General features: G+C 39.3%; 1 protein-coding gene across 1 annotated transcript in view; it reads right to left on the bottom strand.

Moving 5' to 3' along the window:
* Positions 1 to 9807: 9807 nt before the first annotated feature.
* The window catches only part of cdk19 (cyclin dependent kinase 19), a 47127-nt gene continuing 35167 nt past the window's right edge, over positions 9808 to 21767 (bottom strand). The window contains exons 12-13 of the mRNA XM_084431646.1: positions 18936 to 19151; positions 9808 to 12456 (exon numbers count right to left, since the gene is read on the bottom strand). Coding sequence (XP_084287772.1) covers positions 12343 to 12456; positions 18936 to 19151 — 330 coding nt within the window. The 3' untranslated portion in view covers positions 9808 to 12342. The remainder of the gene's footprint in view (positions 12457 to 18935; positions 19152 to 21767) is intronic.

The raw sequence follows: 21767 nt of genomic DNA, 5'->3' as shown, positions 1-21767 counted from the left end.
CCATCACTACCCTTTTGAGCTTGGTAAACCTTACAATCACGCAGCTGACCCAAGACTTGAAGTTGTGAACTGGGAAAGTGGCGATGGTTTGACGACCACCCAGCCCCAGACACGGACAAAACGGCCAACTCTTTCTGCCACGCTGGCCCAACCTGCTGCGGCTCTCCGGAGCAAGCCGCAAAAAGTCCTCTGTTTTTGAACAAGCGCAGGTAGCTCTGCTGTGAGCAGAGCATCCAAAAATAGCAGACACTCGCAAATGTTCCCCTCCACGGAAATCTTTAGTAAAAGGCGAAAGATTTATGCGTGAATGAAGAGAAACTCGAGCTATACCCATGAGACGTTGGGACAATGTGCTCCCACGCACATGCCACCATGCTCAGCAAGGGTAATGTCTGGTGCAGGCTCCTCCCACACAGCTTTTTTTCTTTTTTTAAAAACAAAACAAAACAACAATAATACAGCCATTTCCATTAGAGGAAGGAGCAAATGTAATAAGAATCTGCCCCATCACCAGATGACCGCAAACCCTGTCTAAGAGGATGTCACTGAAGCCGATAGCATGTTGAAGACCAGTGGTAGTATTCGCATGAGATTTTCATGAACTCCCTGGAAGCTAAATGAACAAACCCTTCATCTCCTTGGATTGCAGGTGGATTCCTCCATAGGACAGGGTGAGCTCCTCTTCCTGCCCCCCTTGGCCAAAGTAAAAGGCTTAAATAATAATAACTCCCATAATGGAAAGCATATCCAGTATTAAGTGACTTCTCAACGGTTGAGCGTACAGTGCCGTACTGCTCAGGGACACAGCTGTAACGACCAGTCCTCGTTAGTATAGTGGACAGTATCTCCGCCTGTCACGCGGAAGACCGGGGTTCGATTCCCCGACGGGGAGGCTTCTTCTTTATCACGGCCAAACACCTTGCATGAGCTCAGGCTTTACCGTGGAAGCTGCTGATAAAGCCAACCCGCCGTTCAAGACTCACCTGATGATGGTTAGCTAATTGCATTTGAAAGATTTTACTTTCAAGGAAGCGTTTGCAATGGGTTTGTAAAAGGTTGTTTTATGCATGTTTGGCCTGAGTTTTTGTTGCATTTCCAATCTGACCAGCAGGGGTCACCAGCGTGCGGCGTTCCGAACGCTTCGAAACATTGAATCACTTTGCGAAGCAATCGGCTCAAAGCTTTGAAAAGCTGCGTTTCTCCCATCACTACCCTTTTGGGCTTGGTAAACCTTACAATCACGCAGCTGACCCAAGACTTGAAGTTGTGAACTGGGAAAGTGGCGATGGTTTGACGACCACCCAGCCCCAGACACGGACAAAACGGCCAACTTTTTCTGCCACGCTGGCCCAACCTGCTGCGGTTCTTCGGAGCAAGCCGCAAAAAGTCCTCTGTTTTTGAACAAGCGCAGGTAGCTCTGCTGTGAGCAGAGCATCCAAAAATAGCAGAAACTCGCAAATGTTCCCCTCCACGGAAATCTTTAGTAAAAGGCGAAAGATTTATGCGTGAATGAAGAGAAACTCGAGCTATACCCATGAGACGTTGGGACAATGTGCTCCCACGCACATGCCACCATGCTCAGCAAGGGTAATGTCTGGTGCAGGCTCCTCCCACACAGCTTTTTTTCTTTTTTTTAAAAACAAAACAAAACAACAATAATACAGCCATTTCCATTAGAGGAAGGAGCAAATGTAATAAGAATCTGCCCCATCACCAGATGACCGCAAACCCTGTCTAAGAGGATGTCACTGAAGCCGATAGCATGTTGAAGACCAGTGGTAGTATTCGCATGAGATTTTCATGAACTCCCTGGAAGCTAAATGAACAAACCCTTCATCTCCTTGGATTGCAGGTGGATTCCTCCATAGGACAGGGTGAGCTCCTCTTCCTGCCCCCCTTGGCCAAAGTAAAAGGCTTAAATAATAATAACTCCCATAATGGAAAGCATATCCAGTATTAAGTGACTTCTCAACGGTTGAGCGTACAGTGCCGTACTGCTCAGGGACACAGCTGTAACGACCAGTCCTCGTTAGTATAGTGGACAGTATCTCCGCCTGTCACGCGGAAGACCGGGGTTCGATTCCCCGACGGGGAGGCTTCTTCTTTATCACGGCCAAACACCTTGCATGAGCTCAGGCTTTACCGTGGAAGCTGCTGATAAAGCCAACCCGCCGTTCAAGACTCACCTGATGATGGTTAGCTAATTGCATTTGAAAGATTTTACTTTCAAGGAAGCGTTTGCAATGGGTTTGTAAAAGGTTGTTTTATGCATGTTTGGCCTGAGTTTTTGTTGCATTTCCAATCTGACCAGCAGGGGTCACCAGCGTGCGGCGTTCCGAACGCTTCGAAACATTGAATCACTTTGCGAAGCAATCGGCTCAAAGCTTTGAAAAGCTGCGTTTCTCCCATCACTACCCTTTTGGGCTTGGTAAACCTTACAATCACGCAGCTGACCCAAGACTTGAAGTTGTGAACTGGGAAAGTGGCGATGGTTTGACGACCACCCAGCCCCAGACACGGACAAAACGGCCAACTCTTTCTGCCACGCTGGCCCAACCTGCTGCGGTTCTTCGGAGCAAGCCGCAAAAAGTCCTCTGTTTTTGAACAAGCGCAGGTAGCTCTGCTGTGAGCAGAGCATCCAAAAATAGCAGAAACTCGCAAATGTTCCCCTCCACGGAAATCTTTAGTAAAAGGCGAAAGATTTATGCGTGAATGAAGAGAAACTCGAGCTATACCCATGAGACGTTGGGACAATGTGCTCCCACGCACATGCCACCATGCTCAGCAAGGGTAATGTCTGGTGCAGGCTCCTCCCACACAGCTTTTTTTCTTTTTTTAAAAACAAAACAAAACAACAATAATACAGCCATTTCCATTAGAGGAAGGAGCAAATGTAATAAGAATCTGCCCCATCACCAGATGACCGCAAACCCTGTCTAAGAGGATGTCACTGAAGCCGATAGCATGTTGAAGACCAGTGGTAGTATTCGCATGAGATTTTCATGAACTCCCTGGAAGCTAAATGAACAAACCCTTCATCTCCTTGGATTGCAGGTGGATTCCTCCATAGGACAGGGTGAGCTCCTCTTCCTGCCCCCCTTGGCCAAAGTAAAAGGCTTAAATAATAATAACTCCCATAATGGAAAGCATATCCAGTATTAAGTGACTTCTCAACGGTTGAGCGTACAGTGCCGTACTGCTCAGGGACACAGCTGTAACGACCAGTCCTCGTTAGTATAGTGGACAGTATCTCCGCCTGTCACGCGGAAGACCGGGGTTCGATTCCCCGACGGGGAGGCTTCTTCTTTATCACGGCCAAACACCTTGCATGAGCTCAGGCTTTACCGTGGAAGCTGCTGATAAAGCCAACCCGCCGTTCAAGACTCACCTGATGATGGTTAGCTAATTGCATTTGAAAGATTTTACTTTCAAGGAAGCGTTTGCAATGGGTTTGTAAAAGGTTGTTTTATGCATGTTTGGCCTGAGTTTTTGTTGCATTTCCAATCTGACCAGCAGGGGTCACCAGCGTGCGGCGTTCCGAACGCTTCGAAACATTGAATCACTCTGCGAAGCAATCGGCTCAAAGCTTTGAAAAGCTGCGTTTCTCCCATCACTACCCTTTTGGGCTTGGTAAACCTTACAATCACGCAGCTGACCCAAGACTTGAAGTTGTGAACTGGGAAAGTGGCGATGGTTTGACGACCACCCAGCCCCAGACACGGACAAAACGGCCAACTCTTTCTGCCACGCTGGCCCAACCTGCTGCGGTTCTTCGGAGCAAGCCGCAAAAAGTCCTCTGTTTTTGAACAAGCGCAGGTAGCTCTGCTGTGAGCAGAGCATCCAAAAATAGCAGAAACTCGCAAATGTTCCCCTCCACGGAAATCTTTAGTAAAAGGCGAAAGATTTATGCGTGAATGAAGAAAAACTCGAGCTATACCCATGAGACGTTGGGACAATGTGCTCCCACGCACATGCCACCATGCTCAGCAAGGGTAATGTCTGGTGCAGGCTCCTCCCACACAGCTTTTTTTCTTTTTTTTAAAAACAAAACAAAACAACAATAATACAGCCATTTCCATTAGAGGAAGGAGCAAATGTAATAAGAATCTGCCCCATCACCAGATGACCGCAAACCCTGTCTAAGAGGATGTCACTGAAGCCGATAGCATGTTGAAGACCAGTGGTAGTATTCGCATGAGATTTTCATGAACTCCCTGGAAGCTAAATGAACAAACCCTTCATCTCCTTGGATTGCAGGTGGATTCCTCCATAGGACAGGGTGAGCTCCTCTTCCTGCCCCCCTTGGCCAAAGTAAAAGGCTTAAATAATAATAACTCCCATAATGGAAAGCATATCCAGTATTAAGTGACTTCTCAACGGTTGAGCGTACAGTGCCGTACTGCTCAGGGACACAGCTGTAACGACCAGTCCTCGTTAGTATAGTGGACAGTATCTCCGCCTGTCACGCGGAAGACCGGGTTTCGATTCCCCGACGGGGAGGCTTCTTCTTTATCACGGCCAAACACCTTGCATGAGCTCAGGCTTTACCGTGGAAGCTGCTGATAAAGCCAACCCGCCGTTCAAGACTCACCTGATGATGGTTAGCTAATTGCATTTGAAAGATTTTACTTTCAAGGAAGCGTTTGCAATGGGTTTGTAAAAGGTTGTTTTATGCATGTTTGGCCTGAGTTTTTGTTGCATTTCCAATCTGACCAGCAGGGGTCACCAGCGTGCGGCGTTCCGAACGCTTCGAAACATTGAATCAATTTGCGAAGCAATCGGCTCAAAGCTTTGAAAAGCTGCGTTTCTCCCATCACTACCCTTTTGGGCTTGGTAAACCTTACAATCACGCAGCTGACCCAAGACTTGAAGTTGTGAACTGGGAAAGTGGCGATGGTTTGACGACCACCCAGCCCCAGACACGGACAAAACGGCCAACTCTTTCTGCCACGCTGGCCCAACCTGCTGCGGTTCTTCGGAGCAAGCCGCAAAAAGTCCTCTGTTTTTGAACAAGCGCAGGTAGCTCTGCTGTGAGCAGAGCATCCAAAAATAGCAGAAACTCGCAAATGTTCCCCTCCACGGAAATCTTTAGTAAAAGGCGAAAGATTTATGCGTGAATGAAGAGAAACTCGAGCTATACCCATGAGACGTTGGGACAATGTGCTCCCACGCACATGCCACCATGCTCAGCAAGGGTAATGTCTGGTGCAGGCTCCTCCCACACAGCTTTTTTTCTTTTTTTTAAAAAACAAAACAAAACAACAATAATACAGCCATTTCCATTAGAGGAAGGAGCAAATGTAATAAGAATCTGCCCCATCACCAGATGACCGCAAACCCTGTCTAAGAGGATGTCACTGAAGCCGATAGCATGTTGAAGACCAGTGGTAGTATTCGCATGAGATTTTCATGAACTCCCTGGAAGCTAAATGAACAAACCCTTCATCTCCTTGGATTGCAGGTGGATTCCTCCATAGGACAGGGTGAGCTCCTCTTCCTGCCCCCCTTGGCCAAAGTAAAAGGCTTAAATAATAATAACTCCCATAATGGAAAGCATATCCAGTATTAAGTGACTTCTCAACGGTTGAGCGTACAGTGCCGTACTGCTCAGGGACACAGCTGTAACGACCAGTCCTCGTTAGTATAGTGGACAGTATCTCCGCCTGTCACGCGGAAGACCGGGGTTCGATTCCCCGACGGGGAGGCTTCTTCTTTATCACGGCCAAACACCTTGCATGAGCTCAGGCTTTACCGTGGAAGCTGCTGATAAAGCCAACCCGCCGTTCAAGACTCACCTGATGATGGTTAGCTAATTGCATTTGAAAGATTTTACTTTCAAGGAAGCGTTTGCAATGGGTTTGTAAAAGGTTGTTTTATGCATGTTTGGCCTGAGTTTTTGTTGCATTTCCAATCTGACCAGAAGGGGTCACCAGCGTGCGGCGTTCCGAACGCTTCGAAACATTGAATCATTTTGCGAAGCAATCGGCTCAAAGCTTTGAAAAGCTTAGTTTCTCAGTATCTCCGCCTGTCACGCGGGAGACCGGGGTTCAATTCACTGACGGGGAGGCTTCTTCTTTATTACGGTTGGTAAAATTATTGGTGTGGAGAAACACACTAGAAAACCTGAAAACTATTGGTGTGGAGGATAAAAAGATTCAAACTAGCAGGCCCAGGAGCTTATCTACTGTTCATACTTTGTACCACTTCCATCAATTCTTCAATACTTACGCTGTTTTCCAGATTAAGTTTTGTATCTTCTGAAGCGTCCAAGCATTCAGAAGGATATTCATTTCCATAGTATAATTGTAAAAGCATTATTAATTTCCATTGGATCAGTCAAGGTTTGTCCATTATTTAGCTAAAAAGAGTTGAAAGTTCTGATATTTGTATCTTTTTATCCTCCACACCAATAGTTTTCTGGTTTTCTCACCTTGGTCATAGGATTACTTTAACCACATCAAGTTTGTAGCTATTTTGTCACTAGTCTGCTCATTCTATTAGGCTTTTAATGAAGGAAGCATTTTTTTGTTTGTTTCTCTGTATGTTTATGTACAATAAACATTTGGAATTGTAACATACTACATTGTTGTAATGTGCCCTATCAATCATGTATGCAAAGAAAAACAAGGATATTATCTGGCTGAAGGAAAAACAAAGACAGGCCAATTTTAATATGTTCTTTTCCAAAACACTATAAATTGCAATGCATTTTGGAAAGTATTATACTGTAAAAACATGATTCTTGTTGATGAGTGTGAACCTGACAATTTCATACACACAGCACAACATATATTTGTGTAAAATAAACTTATAAAGTTGTGAATAAACCAGAAAACTTACATGAAGCAAAGGGATTTTATTACAATATAGAATATAAAATAAATATGCATATTTTCTCATATAACAGTCATTTGTACACGGAAATAATGAAGAAATAACTTGAAAAAACAGAGAGTAAGAATGTGTTGTCTGCATTTTTGCACATACGCATACAAGGGAGTCAATGTGAGATAGTCTCCTATGTCTAAAAAGGCCATGTTATGTAATTGGCAAGTATTTGATTTACACTGTCAACTATTGTAATTAGTCAGCCTGTAACACCAGGGACAGATGACTGTCTGACAGGACATAATATAATAGTGCCTCTAAAACGGGTGGATAAGATAGGTAGAGAGAGAGAGAGAGAGAGAGAGAGTGAGCTGTTGCCTAAAAAAAACAATATCATCATGTTGGCTAAAAAATCCACATAATCAGATGTTGTTGATTCTATGGGCCTTGTTCTATGGGCCTTTATAGTTATTCAAATTTCTCTGGTGCATTCACATTGCAATAATGCCCTCCCCTGTCTCTCTCATAATCAGAATGCATGCGTAATGACTGTGTAATGTAACTGGTAATAAAGTGCTACTGCATCTAAATATTTTAGAAGGAAACATCTATAATATATTACAGGTATATTTCAGTGACTGCTCCAATCCAATCTTTAAAAAAATACCTGCAAAGGGAGCACGAATTCATGGGGAGGCATTGTGAAAAGCAAGCCAACAGGATGAATACGTGGAAAAATTAAATAGTTTAAGGTTTGGAATAAAAATATTAATAAACACATGCAAATGTTCCATCAGAGGATAAATGTCTAAACATAGAGGTCTCTATCATGTGAATACATATATAAGTGTATTTTCTTGCTTATTACTATATCATTAAAGCCATATGTTATAGTGTCTAAAAAATACAACAATAAAAACCAAACATCATATTCATAGGGAATACTTTACATTTACCACTAAATAATTCCGTAATTACAGTGCAACATATCATAACATGGCAATTATTGTAAATGCTGTACATATAAAACTCATTTTAAAAACATTCATTGAAGCCCGTTTCAGAAAGCATAATCATTAGTAAGAATTATAAATAGGACAATAATATATGGGCATCTCCTTCAAGCTTGTCAAATCATGACTGTAGAGAATCAAGCTGATTTCTGCCTTGTATACCAATCATAAATCCAATCACAAAACAGTTGTATTGAAAATAACACCATGGTTACCAAAAACAGTATTAAAAAGACAAAGACATTCTGCAGAAGACAATAAAAATTAATTGAAAAAGAAAGGGAAAAAAATCCATGAGCTGAGATTTTTCAGTATAAAGGTTACAAGGAGAGATAGATAAACACCCTTATTTCTAAAACAGCATAATATACAAAATGTAAGCAACTTGTAATTAGATGTAGAAGACACTCAACAGGCTGCCGTGAACTACTGGGCTGCTCAAAAAGAGACTTGACCGGTAGAAAGTGCAAAGAACTGGCTCACCAGATGCTAGAGCCAAATCTCTAAACCAGTGTGTTCTCAAGTGGGGAGTCATGACCCACAAATGGGTCTCTTATGACAGAGTTGTGGAACAGCAGGGGAAAAAAACAATGGCAGATACAACTAACCATATCATAAAATAAGGGCATTTTCCATATTTGAAGTCTATTGTATAATATGCATCCTGAAGCAAAACCTGAATGCTTTAACCAATACGACATGCTACATGGATTTTTTTTTTTTTTTTTAATAGACAAATCAATATATGTAGGGAAACCTATTTCGGTTACTTTAGGTTTTTTAACTTAGTGCCAATAGCCACCCAAAACTGAATCAGACTATGAGTTTGGCCTAAAAATCCCTACTCATCACTGTAAGCATGCAGGAAAATATCTGCCAATCAACACTGTTGCATTCTGGACTGCACTGTGTGTAAAAGACTGCACTGTTTGTATATATATATATACATACAAACTGTATATTCCCACAGTGCAGTCTTTTACAGCAGGAAAGAATGAGGACATTTAGTGACAATGCTAATTTGTCATATATTGAGTTATATGAAAAAGTAAGGTCAAATAGTCTGTTTCCAAACATCTACCCAAATGACTGTACAACATATGATTACCTTCAGTGATTCAATAGTACAATTGTAGGTTATAAAATAAATTGTGAAGTTTTGTGAAAATGTTGGTCTTTTCTGTAAGATTTTCTTTTCTTTTTTTCCCTTTTTTTTTGCATAGAACTCCCTGCTGAAAAACATCATAAATCAGCCGGTTTAGTCAGGCTGGGAGACTGTCTAACAGCAGCTAATACCAGAAAATCAGATTAGGCTGGTTGAAGCGTGTTTTTATAGCAGGGGCATATAAAGTTTGTTTCCCATGCATAGTGGAAGCCAGACCAGGCCTTCCCAGGCATCCCGATTCATCCAGGATAGACCCAAGATAGCTAACTAGGTAAGCTAGAGACGCCCATATGACAAAGAAAAGGTGTTTTGCTGTCACTGTAAATGTCCATTTTCTGTTGCCCACGGACAACTCATTCTCATTTCGCATTTAGTGTCATTTTTGCATGCATGCAGGGTTTGAGCATTAAATTGGGTGGGGAAGATGATCGAATTTGGGTATTTTCATCATACAAAACTTTGGGGTTGGAAGACTTTGTAATTTGTTAATTAATTGTACTTTGTGCCTGTTACATGTTTTATAATGTTTTTTTTACATTGTATAAATGGATAAATGGTTAAGTTTAGAACTAGGGTTCGGGCTAGGTGCTCAATATATATACTTAATAGTGTAATGTAACTAAAAATGTTGTGGCTGATAAAACTGAAAATCATATTTCAACATAACATGACAAAATTATGATCCAACATAAATTCTCATGACCTTCATGTCAGTCTTATGATGTTAAAGGTTTCTCATTGAAAAAATAAAATGTTATTTACTGTAATTTCACATGTAAATGTCACAATCTACAGAAACAATATGTTTGTCATTATTTATTTTGCTCAAAATATGGGGAAACTGTAATAAAACAAAGGAAATGTCCAGGAAGAAAGCTGAAACATTAAACTGAAGATATGACACCAAATATGATATGCACCAACTATACTGTACAATAGATCATCTTATGATGAAAATCTTTGATGAAACAAAAAACATCATATGACACTAATGTTATTCCATCATTATTTCAGACAATGGTGGCTGGACATAAAAAATCCACCCTCTGTGTTTCCTAGTTTGAGACTTATAAATATCAGAAAATGTGATAAACACATACAGTCAGAAGAGTGCAGAATCAGAAATATGTATACTTTGTATGTCACATCCTCATAAAGAAAAGTACCCTATGTACGCTTCACTTTGATGTATGAAGAAACCCAGAAGAGAGGGTGGAAATTTGATTCTGATCACTTTCACAAGAAATACAAAGTATATAAAATAAACAAAAGAATGCACAAAAATTAAAATGGGACAGAAGAGAGACTCAGGAGTATGATGGCAGCAACTGACCATTAGCTACATTCTTCTACGAACAGTTTGATTGAAATCAATTGTCAGTCTCAACAATTTGTGCTGGGTGACTACAATACACTTGGGTAACATTATCCTTCAGGGTCTTTTAAACTGACTCACTTTCATAAAGCTTAAAACAAGAGATAGTCTAAAGACTCTGTTTCAAGATTTCCCTAGAATCCCGTTTGAGCTCGTATTTTTCCCCATGTTGCCTGCTTAACTGTCCAACAGAAATGACTTGCAGCTGTCTAACACACCACAAAATTTCAGTGTTTCAAAGACAGCTTGGAAGGACCTGTAAGATATACAGCTGAAGCCTCATCTTTGCCTGATGAGACATCCAACTTTTAATGAACTTTTTCTTAATGAAAAAAGGGGGGAAAAAACGCTTCCAGTCCACATACTGAGCTCAAAGAACACAAAAAAATAACTGCACTTCAAAAAACAAAACCCAACAATAATCAGATTATAAAAGCATATAAAACACTAAACAAACAGGAGACAAAATAAGTCACAGAAGCAGTTCAACTGCTAGCTGCCCCAGATGAGACACACATGCAAGTCAATCACGTGCAAATTCACACACGCACATGCACGCACACACACACACACACACACACACACACACACACACACACACACACACACACACACACACACACACACACACACACACAGATTTAGGGATTTTAGTCCTGACCAAAATCATAAAACATGTTCTTCTGCAAAAAAGAGAAAGAGTAAACCATGTCCTTGTTCTTTGATAGCTGATGTTATTTTTATAGTGCAGTTTTGACGAAAAAAAGAGGAAAAAAACTCTCTTACACAACAAAAGAAGATGTGTGTAGTAATGCAGTGGTGCACGGTAGCTGAGAGATGTTCTCCACTCACACAGAGTCATGCTGGGTTTCATTTCTTTCAATAAGTGCTCTTTCTTCTTCAGTCTTTATAATATACACACATATTTTACACAAATCCAGTCTCTGCTCTACTGTCTGTACATGCAGGCAGCTCGCTTTACTAGGAGACAGGAGAAGGAGAAAGATAAAAGGGGATTTCAGTTCCTATGTACAATTGCTTATATACCGTAAATGTCTCTATTTGATATAGGTGTGTCATAAGGGGGCGTCTCAGAAAGGCTTGAGATGATAAATCAACACTAATGGGTGGTAGAATCAACCCACGAGCCAATTTTCCATTGTAAGCACACATATCAGTCCCAAAGGGACAGATACACCATCACATACATTTACAGGGTAAAATAATTCCAGGAGTTGTATCCTAACACCATGCCGCAACCTCAGATGTAGTTTACTTCCTGTCTGTTCCAAGTTAATCTGAGATTTTGTCCTAACCAGCACAACCGTGACAGGACTTTGCGATGGGTAGTCCAACATACTTACTGGTCCAAAATCATAACTCTACATCAAACATGAAATATCTCTGTCATGTCATGCAGAAGTTTCACATTCAGTGAGGATGGACATATTACTTTTCACTGGAACACCAGAAGAGGCTGAGATTTGGTAGATGTGACACCCTTGAGAGTCTGCCAGTGGGACACCACCGTTAAAAAGCCATTGTAACAAGCCTTGTGTCACTTCTTTCTGTAACTACGACCTGAATAGCATTTGGCTGATCATTTTGAGAGTGTGAAAATGCTAAACAGTCAGCAGATGGTATAGTTGGTGTTGGAGCTGGTAAACTTTTTAAATGTATTGAAATACTGTTGAGATATTGAGGCAAATGTTCAGTGTTGATTGTTGATTATGGATCTGGTTCTTCATAGGTGTTTGAGGGGAAGGGATTGCTAAGTTGTGCTTCGATTGGAGTGGCATTTGTTGAGAATTGTAGGATGGCAGGCGGCTTTGATTTGGAAAAAACTTGGGTTTTATGTTTATATTGGGACAAACCCCGACTTTCCTTCGACAACACAGACTTGCCTGGTTTTATGCTCGTGGTTAATGTTTCATTGAAGTGCTTATGTATGGTTTTGAGTCTCAGTATCGATGAGACTGATGAGAGTGCTGAGATGAGGACGAATATCCCATAGTGCTTTGCGACTGGGTGGAGCCTTGGACATTGCTCTGGTAACCAAGCCGAGAACTGGAGTGCTGTAATGAAATAAAGAGAGAAAAAAAGTTACATTATTATAAAAAATTAAGCATTCAGCATGATTTAACTGTTGTCTGTAATTTGAGCTGAAAGCGAACTGTAATATTATGGGTCTTGTTTATTTATTGCATATTAGGGGTGTAACGATACCCTCATGTCACGATTCGATACATATCACCATACTGAACTCACGATACCATATTACTGCCATACTCCGAGACATATGATAAAAGGTTAACAAAACATTTACTGTTCATTAAAATGCTAAATTTGGTATTACATTGGGGGTGTAAAAGAAATGGAGAAATATTCATGATTCTGAAGCTGAAAATACAGAATTATTTTAGACGAATATGTTTGCACTCTGTCACTGACTAGATATATTTAAAATAATGTTGGACACTTTTTACTGGTAACATCAGACATTTGGCCTTATCAGGACAGGAATATTCCCCCATTGCATTATTATACATTATATTCAACATTATATATAGTAGTTTGATGTAGTACTGACACTAAAACTCTGTAAACTTGAATTTTTTCTCACAGTAATTTTCATTTTGGGTGAATTATACACAATACATACTGTCACTATCCACAATACATATTGATGCATTTTTGTATTGCGATATATTGTTACACCCCTACTGCATATTTTTATGTACACTGTAAAACCTAATTAATGTCCTAATTTAAAACAATTTGTTGACTACATATACAACAATTTGTTGAATCTGTACAATCTGTACTATTTCTGGAATGCTCTTCCTCAAGACATTCGTCAAGCATCCACTCTTCTCTCCTTCAAAAACCTCTTTAAAACTCTTTCTCTGAATATTACACTTGGTCTGTAAATTGTACCTTGTTATGGATATGTTATTTGTTTGAATCCCTCTTTGTTTGTATCTTTAACCTAACTTTGCAATCGACCTCTGTATATTACTTTCTGCCCTTAGTGTGTGTATTGTGCTTCGATGTTTATTTGGTTCTGTTCCTTAACCTATCTTCGTTAAGCAACCTTGGGTGTTGAAAAGAAGCTATATAAATAAAATAAAATAAAAATTATTATTTGGTTCCTATACTCAGAAAGCCCAAGATGATAAAGTGGCAAATAAAAGCCAGAAAAAAGTAAAACAAAGCAAATTCATAATTTATTATTGCCGCAATGCACTCTGGGAGACAGCATAGTACTTGTGGCTCAGAATAATTAGAAAAGATCTGTTACGTCCTGCGGTGTCATTTTCTTTTATAATTTTGTATGTTATGCGTGCCAGGCCACTAGGTGGCAGTAGTGGTCGTTTCTCTGCCTTCTTCTGTGCAGGTAAAGCCAGGTGAGGGTGCGCACCTCTGCTGATGACTGCTCGGTTGGGATTGGTCTTCAAGGAAAACAAGAGTATAAAGCCTCACTGATCTCCACTGAAGGAAGGCTTGTTTTTCTGCTGGTTGGATTTCTTTGTTGTTTCTGTACATTGCTGCTGCTGTTCAGTTGTGATTTATTTCAAAACGTACCCATTTTATTTCTTTTTGTTGTTAAAAGTGTACGTAATATTGTTATAAATAGTGTTACGTAGATGAAGACACTTTTTGTTGCTGAACCCAACTGATAAACTGTTTATCTGATGTTTCTCTTGTAAATGTTGTATATAGACCAAACTTGGAAGTTCTAGGGAAAGGGTGCCTTTTTATTTTTGTAATGCTTTTCTCCTGTTTAAAGTAGAGAGGGAGTCAGGGAACTATTTTGTTATTTCTTTCCTTTTCCTTTTCCTTTCCTTACGGTAAGTGTAGATTGGGTCCCTATAGTTAGAGGTATTTTGTTTGTGTTTTTTTGTTTTTTAGGGGCTTTTCCCACTCCTGAAGTCTTACAAACTTCCTATACTTGTGTTACACCAATAAACCTTGTTGTACCACATTTCTGTTGTTCTTGGTATGTAACTTTTGGAGCCAAACATTGGTTTTGTTAATATTTTAGTTAACATTACCTTTAATGTTGCTTGCCCTATCCTAGACTGGGTGGAACATAACAAGGTCACTCAAATGTTTTTGGTAACTGAGTCTTCTTTTTAACTTGATTTTGTGAATCACACTTACATCTCTAAGATGGCTGAGTTTCAACTTGTCAAATTGAGTTACCATAACTCACATTTCCTGATTACCTGTACAAACACACAAGTTATCTATACAAAGTTGTATTAAGCTTTAGCAACTCAAAAATTATGAAGAACATTACTGTTGGTTTCCTGTTGTAATAATTCAACTTGTTACAATTTACAGTGTAATAAACATCAGATGTATTTCAACATCAATTGTACTTCAGCACAGCATTACTATACGCATTTAGTGGTTGATGCACAACGCTACTGCTCATTTGCCATAAGTTGAACTTGGCTCAACTTTGTTGTATTATGATATTTTTGATGAAATCTGAGAGCTGGCTCACTCCTCCATAGGCTGCAAGGTCATTTCATTCCGCCGGTTCAGAAAAGTTAGTAAAAACATTGTTAAAATAGTCCAAGTGACTACAGTGGCTCAACCTTAAGTTTATCAAGCGACTAGAATACTTTTTGTGCGCAAAAACAAAACAAAAATAACGACTTTATTCAACTATTCATTTTCCTCTGTGTGGGCCTCTGACATGAGTTCACGAGAGCCACGACGCATGCAAACTAACCCTTTAATGCATTCTCTTGTTCCTGGATTCACTCTCTTAAAGGGGTCATATGATGCTTTTTAATGTTTTTCTTTTCCTTTAGTGTGTAATGTATCTATTTGTGATCTGCAACGTTACAAAGCTCATAGTCTCCCACAAAGTGATTTATTCTATCTATCAGAGAACATTGATCCAGACCTGCCTAAAATGCCTTGATCGAAGTCCAGATATTACTTTCTCGAACATCTACATCACAATGTGAAATATTGGCATAATTCCTACCCAAAGGCATACGTAAAGAATATGACGCTTTAGTGAATTGTAGAGTTGTCGTAATTTAGTAGGGACACTGTTTTGATGCGAAAGCAAAACCACTTTTGCTTTCAGAGGTTAAGATTTATTTATAAAGTTGTTCCTGAACAGAAGGAGGGACTTTGCAGAAATTAGCTGGGAATAGAGGAGCTCCAATAATGTACAGTATGTGAAAAATAATGTGTTTTAAATAAAGCATGTTAACTTATTCTATTACACCCAATAATCAAAATAATGAACTTTTAAAATAGCATCATATGACCCCTTTAAGAGAGCAAGAGTTTGTCTGTTGTTCAGCGTAGACTACTGTAACGGCGGATTACAACGTGTGCCAGATTGTGCAAGTGGCTACATGCCTGTCAAACATCATTTCTAAATCCACTTACTTTTTCCAGCTTGCATTGTGAATGATTACTCAATGTTTTAATAAAAATGTAAAAAGTACAGTATTTATATGTTATTAGTTTAGTCAGTTGTAGAGTCACAATTTTATAATGTTCACACCAGAATGGTATCTGTTTAAAATGATAATACTGTTATTATCACTGGTTGGACGCTAGGTTGTGCTAGGGCACATGTGCAGTGCTTTCAGCAGTGTGTCTGAGAGAGTTGAGTGCGTGGAAAGATTGAGGAACTGCATTATTTAAGGCTATTCTGTTTGTAAAGATATTTGTGAATGGCCAAATATCATTCAGTTGATCAGCGATATTCTCTCACCGATGAAGTCGTTGCCTCTTTCTTTACATTGATTTCTGATCTAACTCCCGTTGCTTGTGTCTCCTGCTATCCTGATTAGTATTAGAGTTGTCCAGGGGTGAAGTTTAGTTTTCTTGGGATCTCTTTTTATCAGTAACACCATCAGCTTCACTTGCGGATATGAATAATGAAAATACGCTTGACTGTCTTTAACATTTTGCCGATTTTAACATTTTTACTAAAAGAATTTGTCGGGTATTCGTCAGGACACTCTCTCCAAACTTTCCGCTGCTCACTGCGCACAAAACAATAAGCAGTAAGCACCAACCAATGAGAGTGATTTTGAGCTTAAGAAAGCTGATTGGTCAAAAATATATATGTTCAGGGCCAATAGAAAATACCAAATACATCTGCATAAACTTGTGCTCGCTCTGTCTCATACGTGTGCACATACTGTCACCATGTAATCCACTTGCTAAATGCTGGATCGTTTAAAAACAAATACCGCGGTTCAAAAATCCCAAATATGACATTTTCCGGAACAGGAAATGAAATTAAGCACTGATCTGGTTTGAATAATATTTCCATCTGTGGTCTGGCTATTCCTATCTCTGATCATAAGCTTATTACTTTTGATTTTACATTGATCGGTCCGACAAAATGTACTCTCCCTTTTCCCCCATTAGATGGGGCTGATCATAACTGTATCGTACAGCCCTACGGAGGGGAGAACTTTAACCAGACAGTTTAAGAACTGGACTGAAGATTCTATCTCAATCCCACTAGGGTGTTATGAATGTAAAGACTGGGGAATTTTTAAAGAGTCCTGTGCTGACATTGATGATCTCTGATGTTGTTAGCTACTATGCGTCTTGTCTTTGTCGATAACAATGCTCCTGAAAAGTCTGTAAAGGTATATCCAAACATCAACCCATGGATAACTAAATCACTCAAGGTACTGTTAAAAAAAAGACAGCATGTATTTCAGGAAGGAAATATTTTGTTTTAAGTTTTAAGTGAATTTGGAAATAACTAAGGCAATGCTGCGCTACAAAGAAAAGATGGAATGGGAGTTAAAAAAAACAAAACAGTAATTTGGGCTTAGTCTGGGATGACCTGAAAACCATTGTTGGTACAAATCCTAAAAGAGATTCTAAGGTGTCATTGAAAGAGTACAGAGATGATTATTAGCTTGCGCAAGCGATTAATGAATTTTATGTGAGGTTTGATGCACATGATTTTAGGAATATTATTTGTGAGCAGAAAAGGAGTTTATCTGGATGTCGATCAGGATGTAATTAATATGTTTAAACATTCTAAAGCCAGGAAAAACCCGGGCCCTGATAATAAAGAGGATCGGCTGCTCATTTCCTCTGCCTAGCAATTGGGATCTATTTTCTATCATATCTTTCAACTGTTCCTCATTCAAACAGAAGGTGCAGAGATTATGGAAAACCTCCATAGTCATTCCAGTGGCTAAAAATAATCACCCAGTAGTGCTAAATGATTTCAGGCCAGTTGCCTTGACTTCCTTAGTAATGAAGAGTTTTGAGTGATTGCTGAAAAAAGAGCTTCTTATAAAGGTAGAAGATTCCTTCGATCCTCTTCAGTTTGCATATAGGGCCAAGCGAGGGTTTTAGTACCGTAAAACATAATAAACGGTAACGGTAAAATAGTGGCAACCACAGCTGCTGTTTTTGTTTTTTACACTGTAGAGGATGCTACGGCCACTTTGTTTAATTCAGTACTTAAGCATTTGGAAGGAACCAAGACCCATGCTAGATTTTATTTGTTGATTTCTCATCTGCTTTTAATAAGATATGACCTCATATTGAGCTTTGGTCTTGATTTTAGCATTGTTGGTTGGATCCTTGACTTTTCAACTGATCAAATTAAGAGAGTAAGGTTGAGTGGTTGTTTGTCTGAGCTATCGTCCTCATCCACAGGGATGTGTCCTTTCTCCACTCCTGTATATTTTATATAATGATGATTGCCAGGCATGATAAAAGATTTATCTTAATATTAGCAGATGATTCAGCTATTGTCAGCCTCCTCTGTGCCGACAAAAATGACCATGGCCCTGTTGTAGATGATTTTGTCCAGTGGTGTGATTCCTGTAGATAAATGTGTTTAAAACGAAGGACATGCTTATTGATTTCAGGTGTAATCAAATCACTTTAAAGAGCACAACTATCAAAGTGCAGGATGTTGAGGTTGTGGAAAGTATTTGGGCTGTGTGATTGATAAGAAGTTGAATTTTAATTTCAGTGTGGAGATGGTTTGTAAAAAGGGCCAACAAAGCCTGTTCTATCTGTGGAGACTGTCCAAGTTAAAGTTTGTTTTAACATTGGCAATTTTATTATGGTATGGCAGTCTAAGGGCCCTATTTTAACGATCTAAGCGCATGGTCTAAAGCGCAGGGCGCAAGTGCACTTAGTGCGTATCCGAATCCACTTTTGCTAGTTTAACGACGAGAACAATGTACACAATAATAATCTTTTACATTGTAATCCTTTTATTTTTAATATTTGGCATGTTTGTGTGCTGCTGCGCATCCCTGTGTGTAATAAGCAGAGTGTACGCGCATTGTTGACCCACCTATAGGCGCACATTACTAATGCGCTCTTTAAATAACAAAAAAAATATTGTGAGTTTTTCTCAGTCTGTTTCCGTTCCTCAAAATAGCAACGCGCCAACAATGCGCCTGAACACACCTCGTTTTCAGACCAGCACGCCCATGGGCGCGAATGCATTTGCTATTTAAACATGGCGCAGGACGTGAAAATGACAGCCTCTACTACCTCTGACGTTTCTTTCCCTTACCTGGTAGTCTGTTTGAAGAACACTGGTTCCTGAGGTGCGAGGTTTTTTGTTTGGTGGCCCCTGGTCCTGGCTGTGCTGTAGGGAGGAGCCCGTGTTGGCCCCTGCAGTGCCTGATGTGCCGTTGGTCTGCGCTGAGCTCTGCTGGGTTGGAGCCTGCTGTGTCTGTGTTTGTGTCTGCGTCTGCGCTGCCGTCTGCTGGTGCTGTTGCGTCTGGTTCTAGAGGACACACACAATATCACTGTGGTTTGAAGGATATCTTTGATTTTTCTTTTAGCATTGAAAGCTGGACATTATTCTTTTTTATTATTTCATAATATCAAACACCAAAACTTTTCTATGACCACATTAAACAAGAAGATCACAGAAGAATCAATTTTTTTTGTTTGCCCTTTCCCATAAGATACTGTCAAGTTTTGCAACCATTGATTGTCCTGTGTCAGAATACATGGAGAGAGAAATTAATGGTTTAAGGGAATTATCTCAGGATCTCTTAAAAACTATCAGGATTAATTTAGCACAATAGGGTTAGGGTTAGACATCTATCTATCTATCTACAGTAATCTATCATCTATCTATCCACAGTAATATATAGATGTGATAAGGTCTTGTGCCAGGGAAGGCTACGTCAAAAAAAAAAAAAACACAGAAATGCATAACCGAGAGGTCATTAGAAAGGAAACATGCTTGCAACAACTAAAAAGAGAACCCTCCCATTTTATTTAGATTAAAACATGCAGATAATATTATTAAATATTATTAGTGACAGTAGAAATAGAATAAATTATTTTTATAAATCTATGTAATTGCAACAAATACAACTGTGCAAATCATTAAATTTTTCATGTTTGCTGTGGCCTTTTTTTTTGGGCGACTTGAAAACAAAAATTTTAGATATATACTGTACATACCCATATATATATATATATATATATATATATATATATATATATATATATATATATATACATATAGGTTTTTAACAATTTCTTTATTTGTGGAAAACACTATACTAAGATTACAGAATCAAGAAGTTGTTATAGTAAGTATAAAGTATAAATCTGTTTATTGTACAGATTTATTTTTAATCAAGTTGATTTTGAAATTATTTTATTTATTAAATATTATGTAAAATAAATATACATTTCATTGATGAAGTTGTTATTTATGTGATATTTACAATCTTTAAATTAAACAGTGTGATATCATTTATATCATCTATCCACCATCCCGCTTTATAAGGGTGTTTTCACATGTAGTTCATTTTAAAAGAGCCAAACCCAGAAGATACAGGCACGATATGAGCCAACCACTAATTAAAACCATACATGTCTTGCTCTAAAATCTAATTGGTTGAGTTGCTGTAAAATAGCCAAGATATGCAGATCTGTGATCAATCAACTGAATCTGTAAGATCATAGAAGTGTCAGCTCAATGACCATTTGCTTACTCAATGGACACAAGCAAGTCACATGTAGGCTATGTAGGATTATATATAGAAAATATCATAACATTTTATTTATTGACATGCTGAGGCTGTCAAAGTGTAGTTATGATTTTATCTTAAAATATAAATATACTTCTGAACAAAACACAGGAAATTATTGAATACCGACAGGAATGCACTGGGTATGCGATGACAATGCCTTGTGTTTTGTGGGGGAAACACACAGAAAATGACACAATAGAATGAAAGACGCAGCCTTAAGTAGCCTACCATTACGTGTGCTTTCATGTGTGCATGTTTTTTGTACATGCAAACCTTTGGTAAATAAAGGACTTTGTGTGGTAGGAACCCAATCCAGTTCTGTAGGTCTCTGAGTGTAATGATGGATGTGTGTTTGCGTGTGTTTGCCAAGTTCACTTCGTCAAACACACCCACAGCCATCCAGATATTGTACTACACAGAAAAACATGAACATTATATGAGTTGGCTAAAGTCACTAAATGTAAGAGTAAATATTGGCTCAATCAAGCATTGGAGAAGTGAGACGGTTGCTTTATGCCGCGTGTGTTTGTTTGTTTGCATTTGTTTGCCTTTTGCCTGGATACCTTTCATCCTTCATTGCCCGAGTGCACAGCTTAACAACACTGCTATCTGAGCAGCTTGCTCTGCTGCTCCCTCATTTCTTACACTCAGCTTCCCTCTTGGTTCCACTGGAATGAGTAACATTAGAAATTAGCTGTAGAAACGGTAAGAAAGCAGTCATTTCAGCAGAAGCTTTTATCTAAAGTAGTTTACGGTACAATTTTTACAGAGACAATCTCCCTGAAGGACCAAAGTGCCCTGCTCATGGTCACAATGTCCTGTTCAGGGTTGACAACAACTTTTCTAAAGAAAGCGTCAAAACTGCTTATACCTACACTAACCCACTGTTTAGTGGGTTAGGCTGTTCAGACTGGCACAAATTTGGTTGCACATTTGTTGCACAAATTAAATGCCAAAGAAAAAAAAGAACATTTTAATTGACCTCCCATTCCCTTTAAAAGCGCCATGGCGGATTCGCTATTTACATGACGGAATTTGCAAGCGGAAAAGCGTTTCTCCAGAGCACAAACAGATCTTCTCGTGGGCGAGGTTAAAGCACGCAAGCAGATCATCTACAGGACAAACCGGATTCCACCATATCTTTATGTACACAATAATAATCTTTTACATTGTAATAATTTTATTTTTAATATTTGGCATGTTTGTGTGCTGCTGCACCCTGTGCGTGTAATAAGCAGAGTGTACGTGCGTTGTGGACCCGCCTATAGGCTCACGTTACTAACGCGCCCTTTAAATAAAATAAAAATACTGCACCATTGACTTTAGAGCAGGTTTCAATTGTTCAA

The sequence above is a fragment of the Rutilus rutilus genome (assembly GCF_951802725.1).
Source record: "Rutilus rutilus genome assembly, chromosome: 15".
NCBI lineage: Eukaryota > Metazoa > Chordata > Actinopteri > Cypriniformes > Leuciscidae > Rutilus > Rutilus rutilus.
The sequence above is the reverse complement of the archived record's forward strand: the minus strand, read 5'-3'. Positions and strand labels throughout refer to the sequence as shown.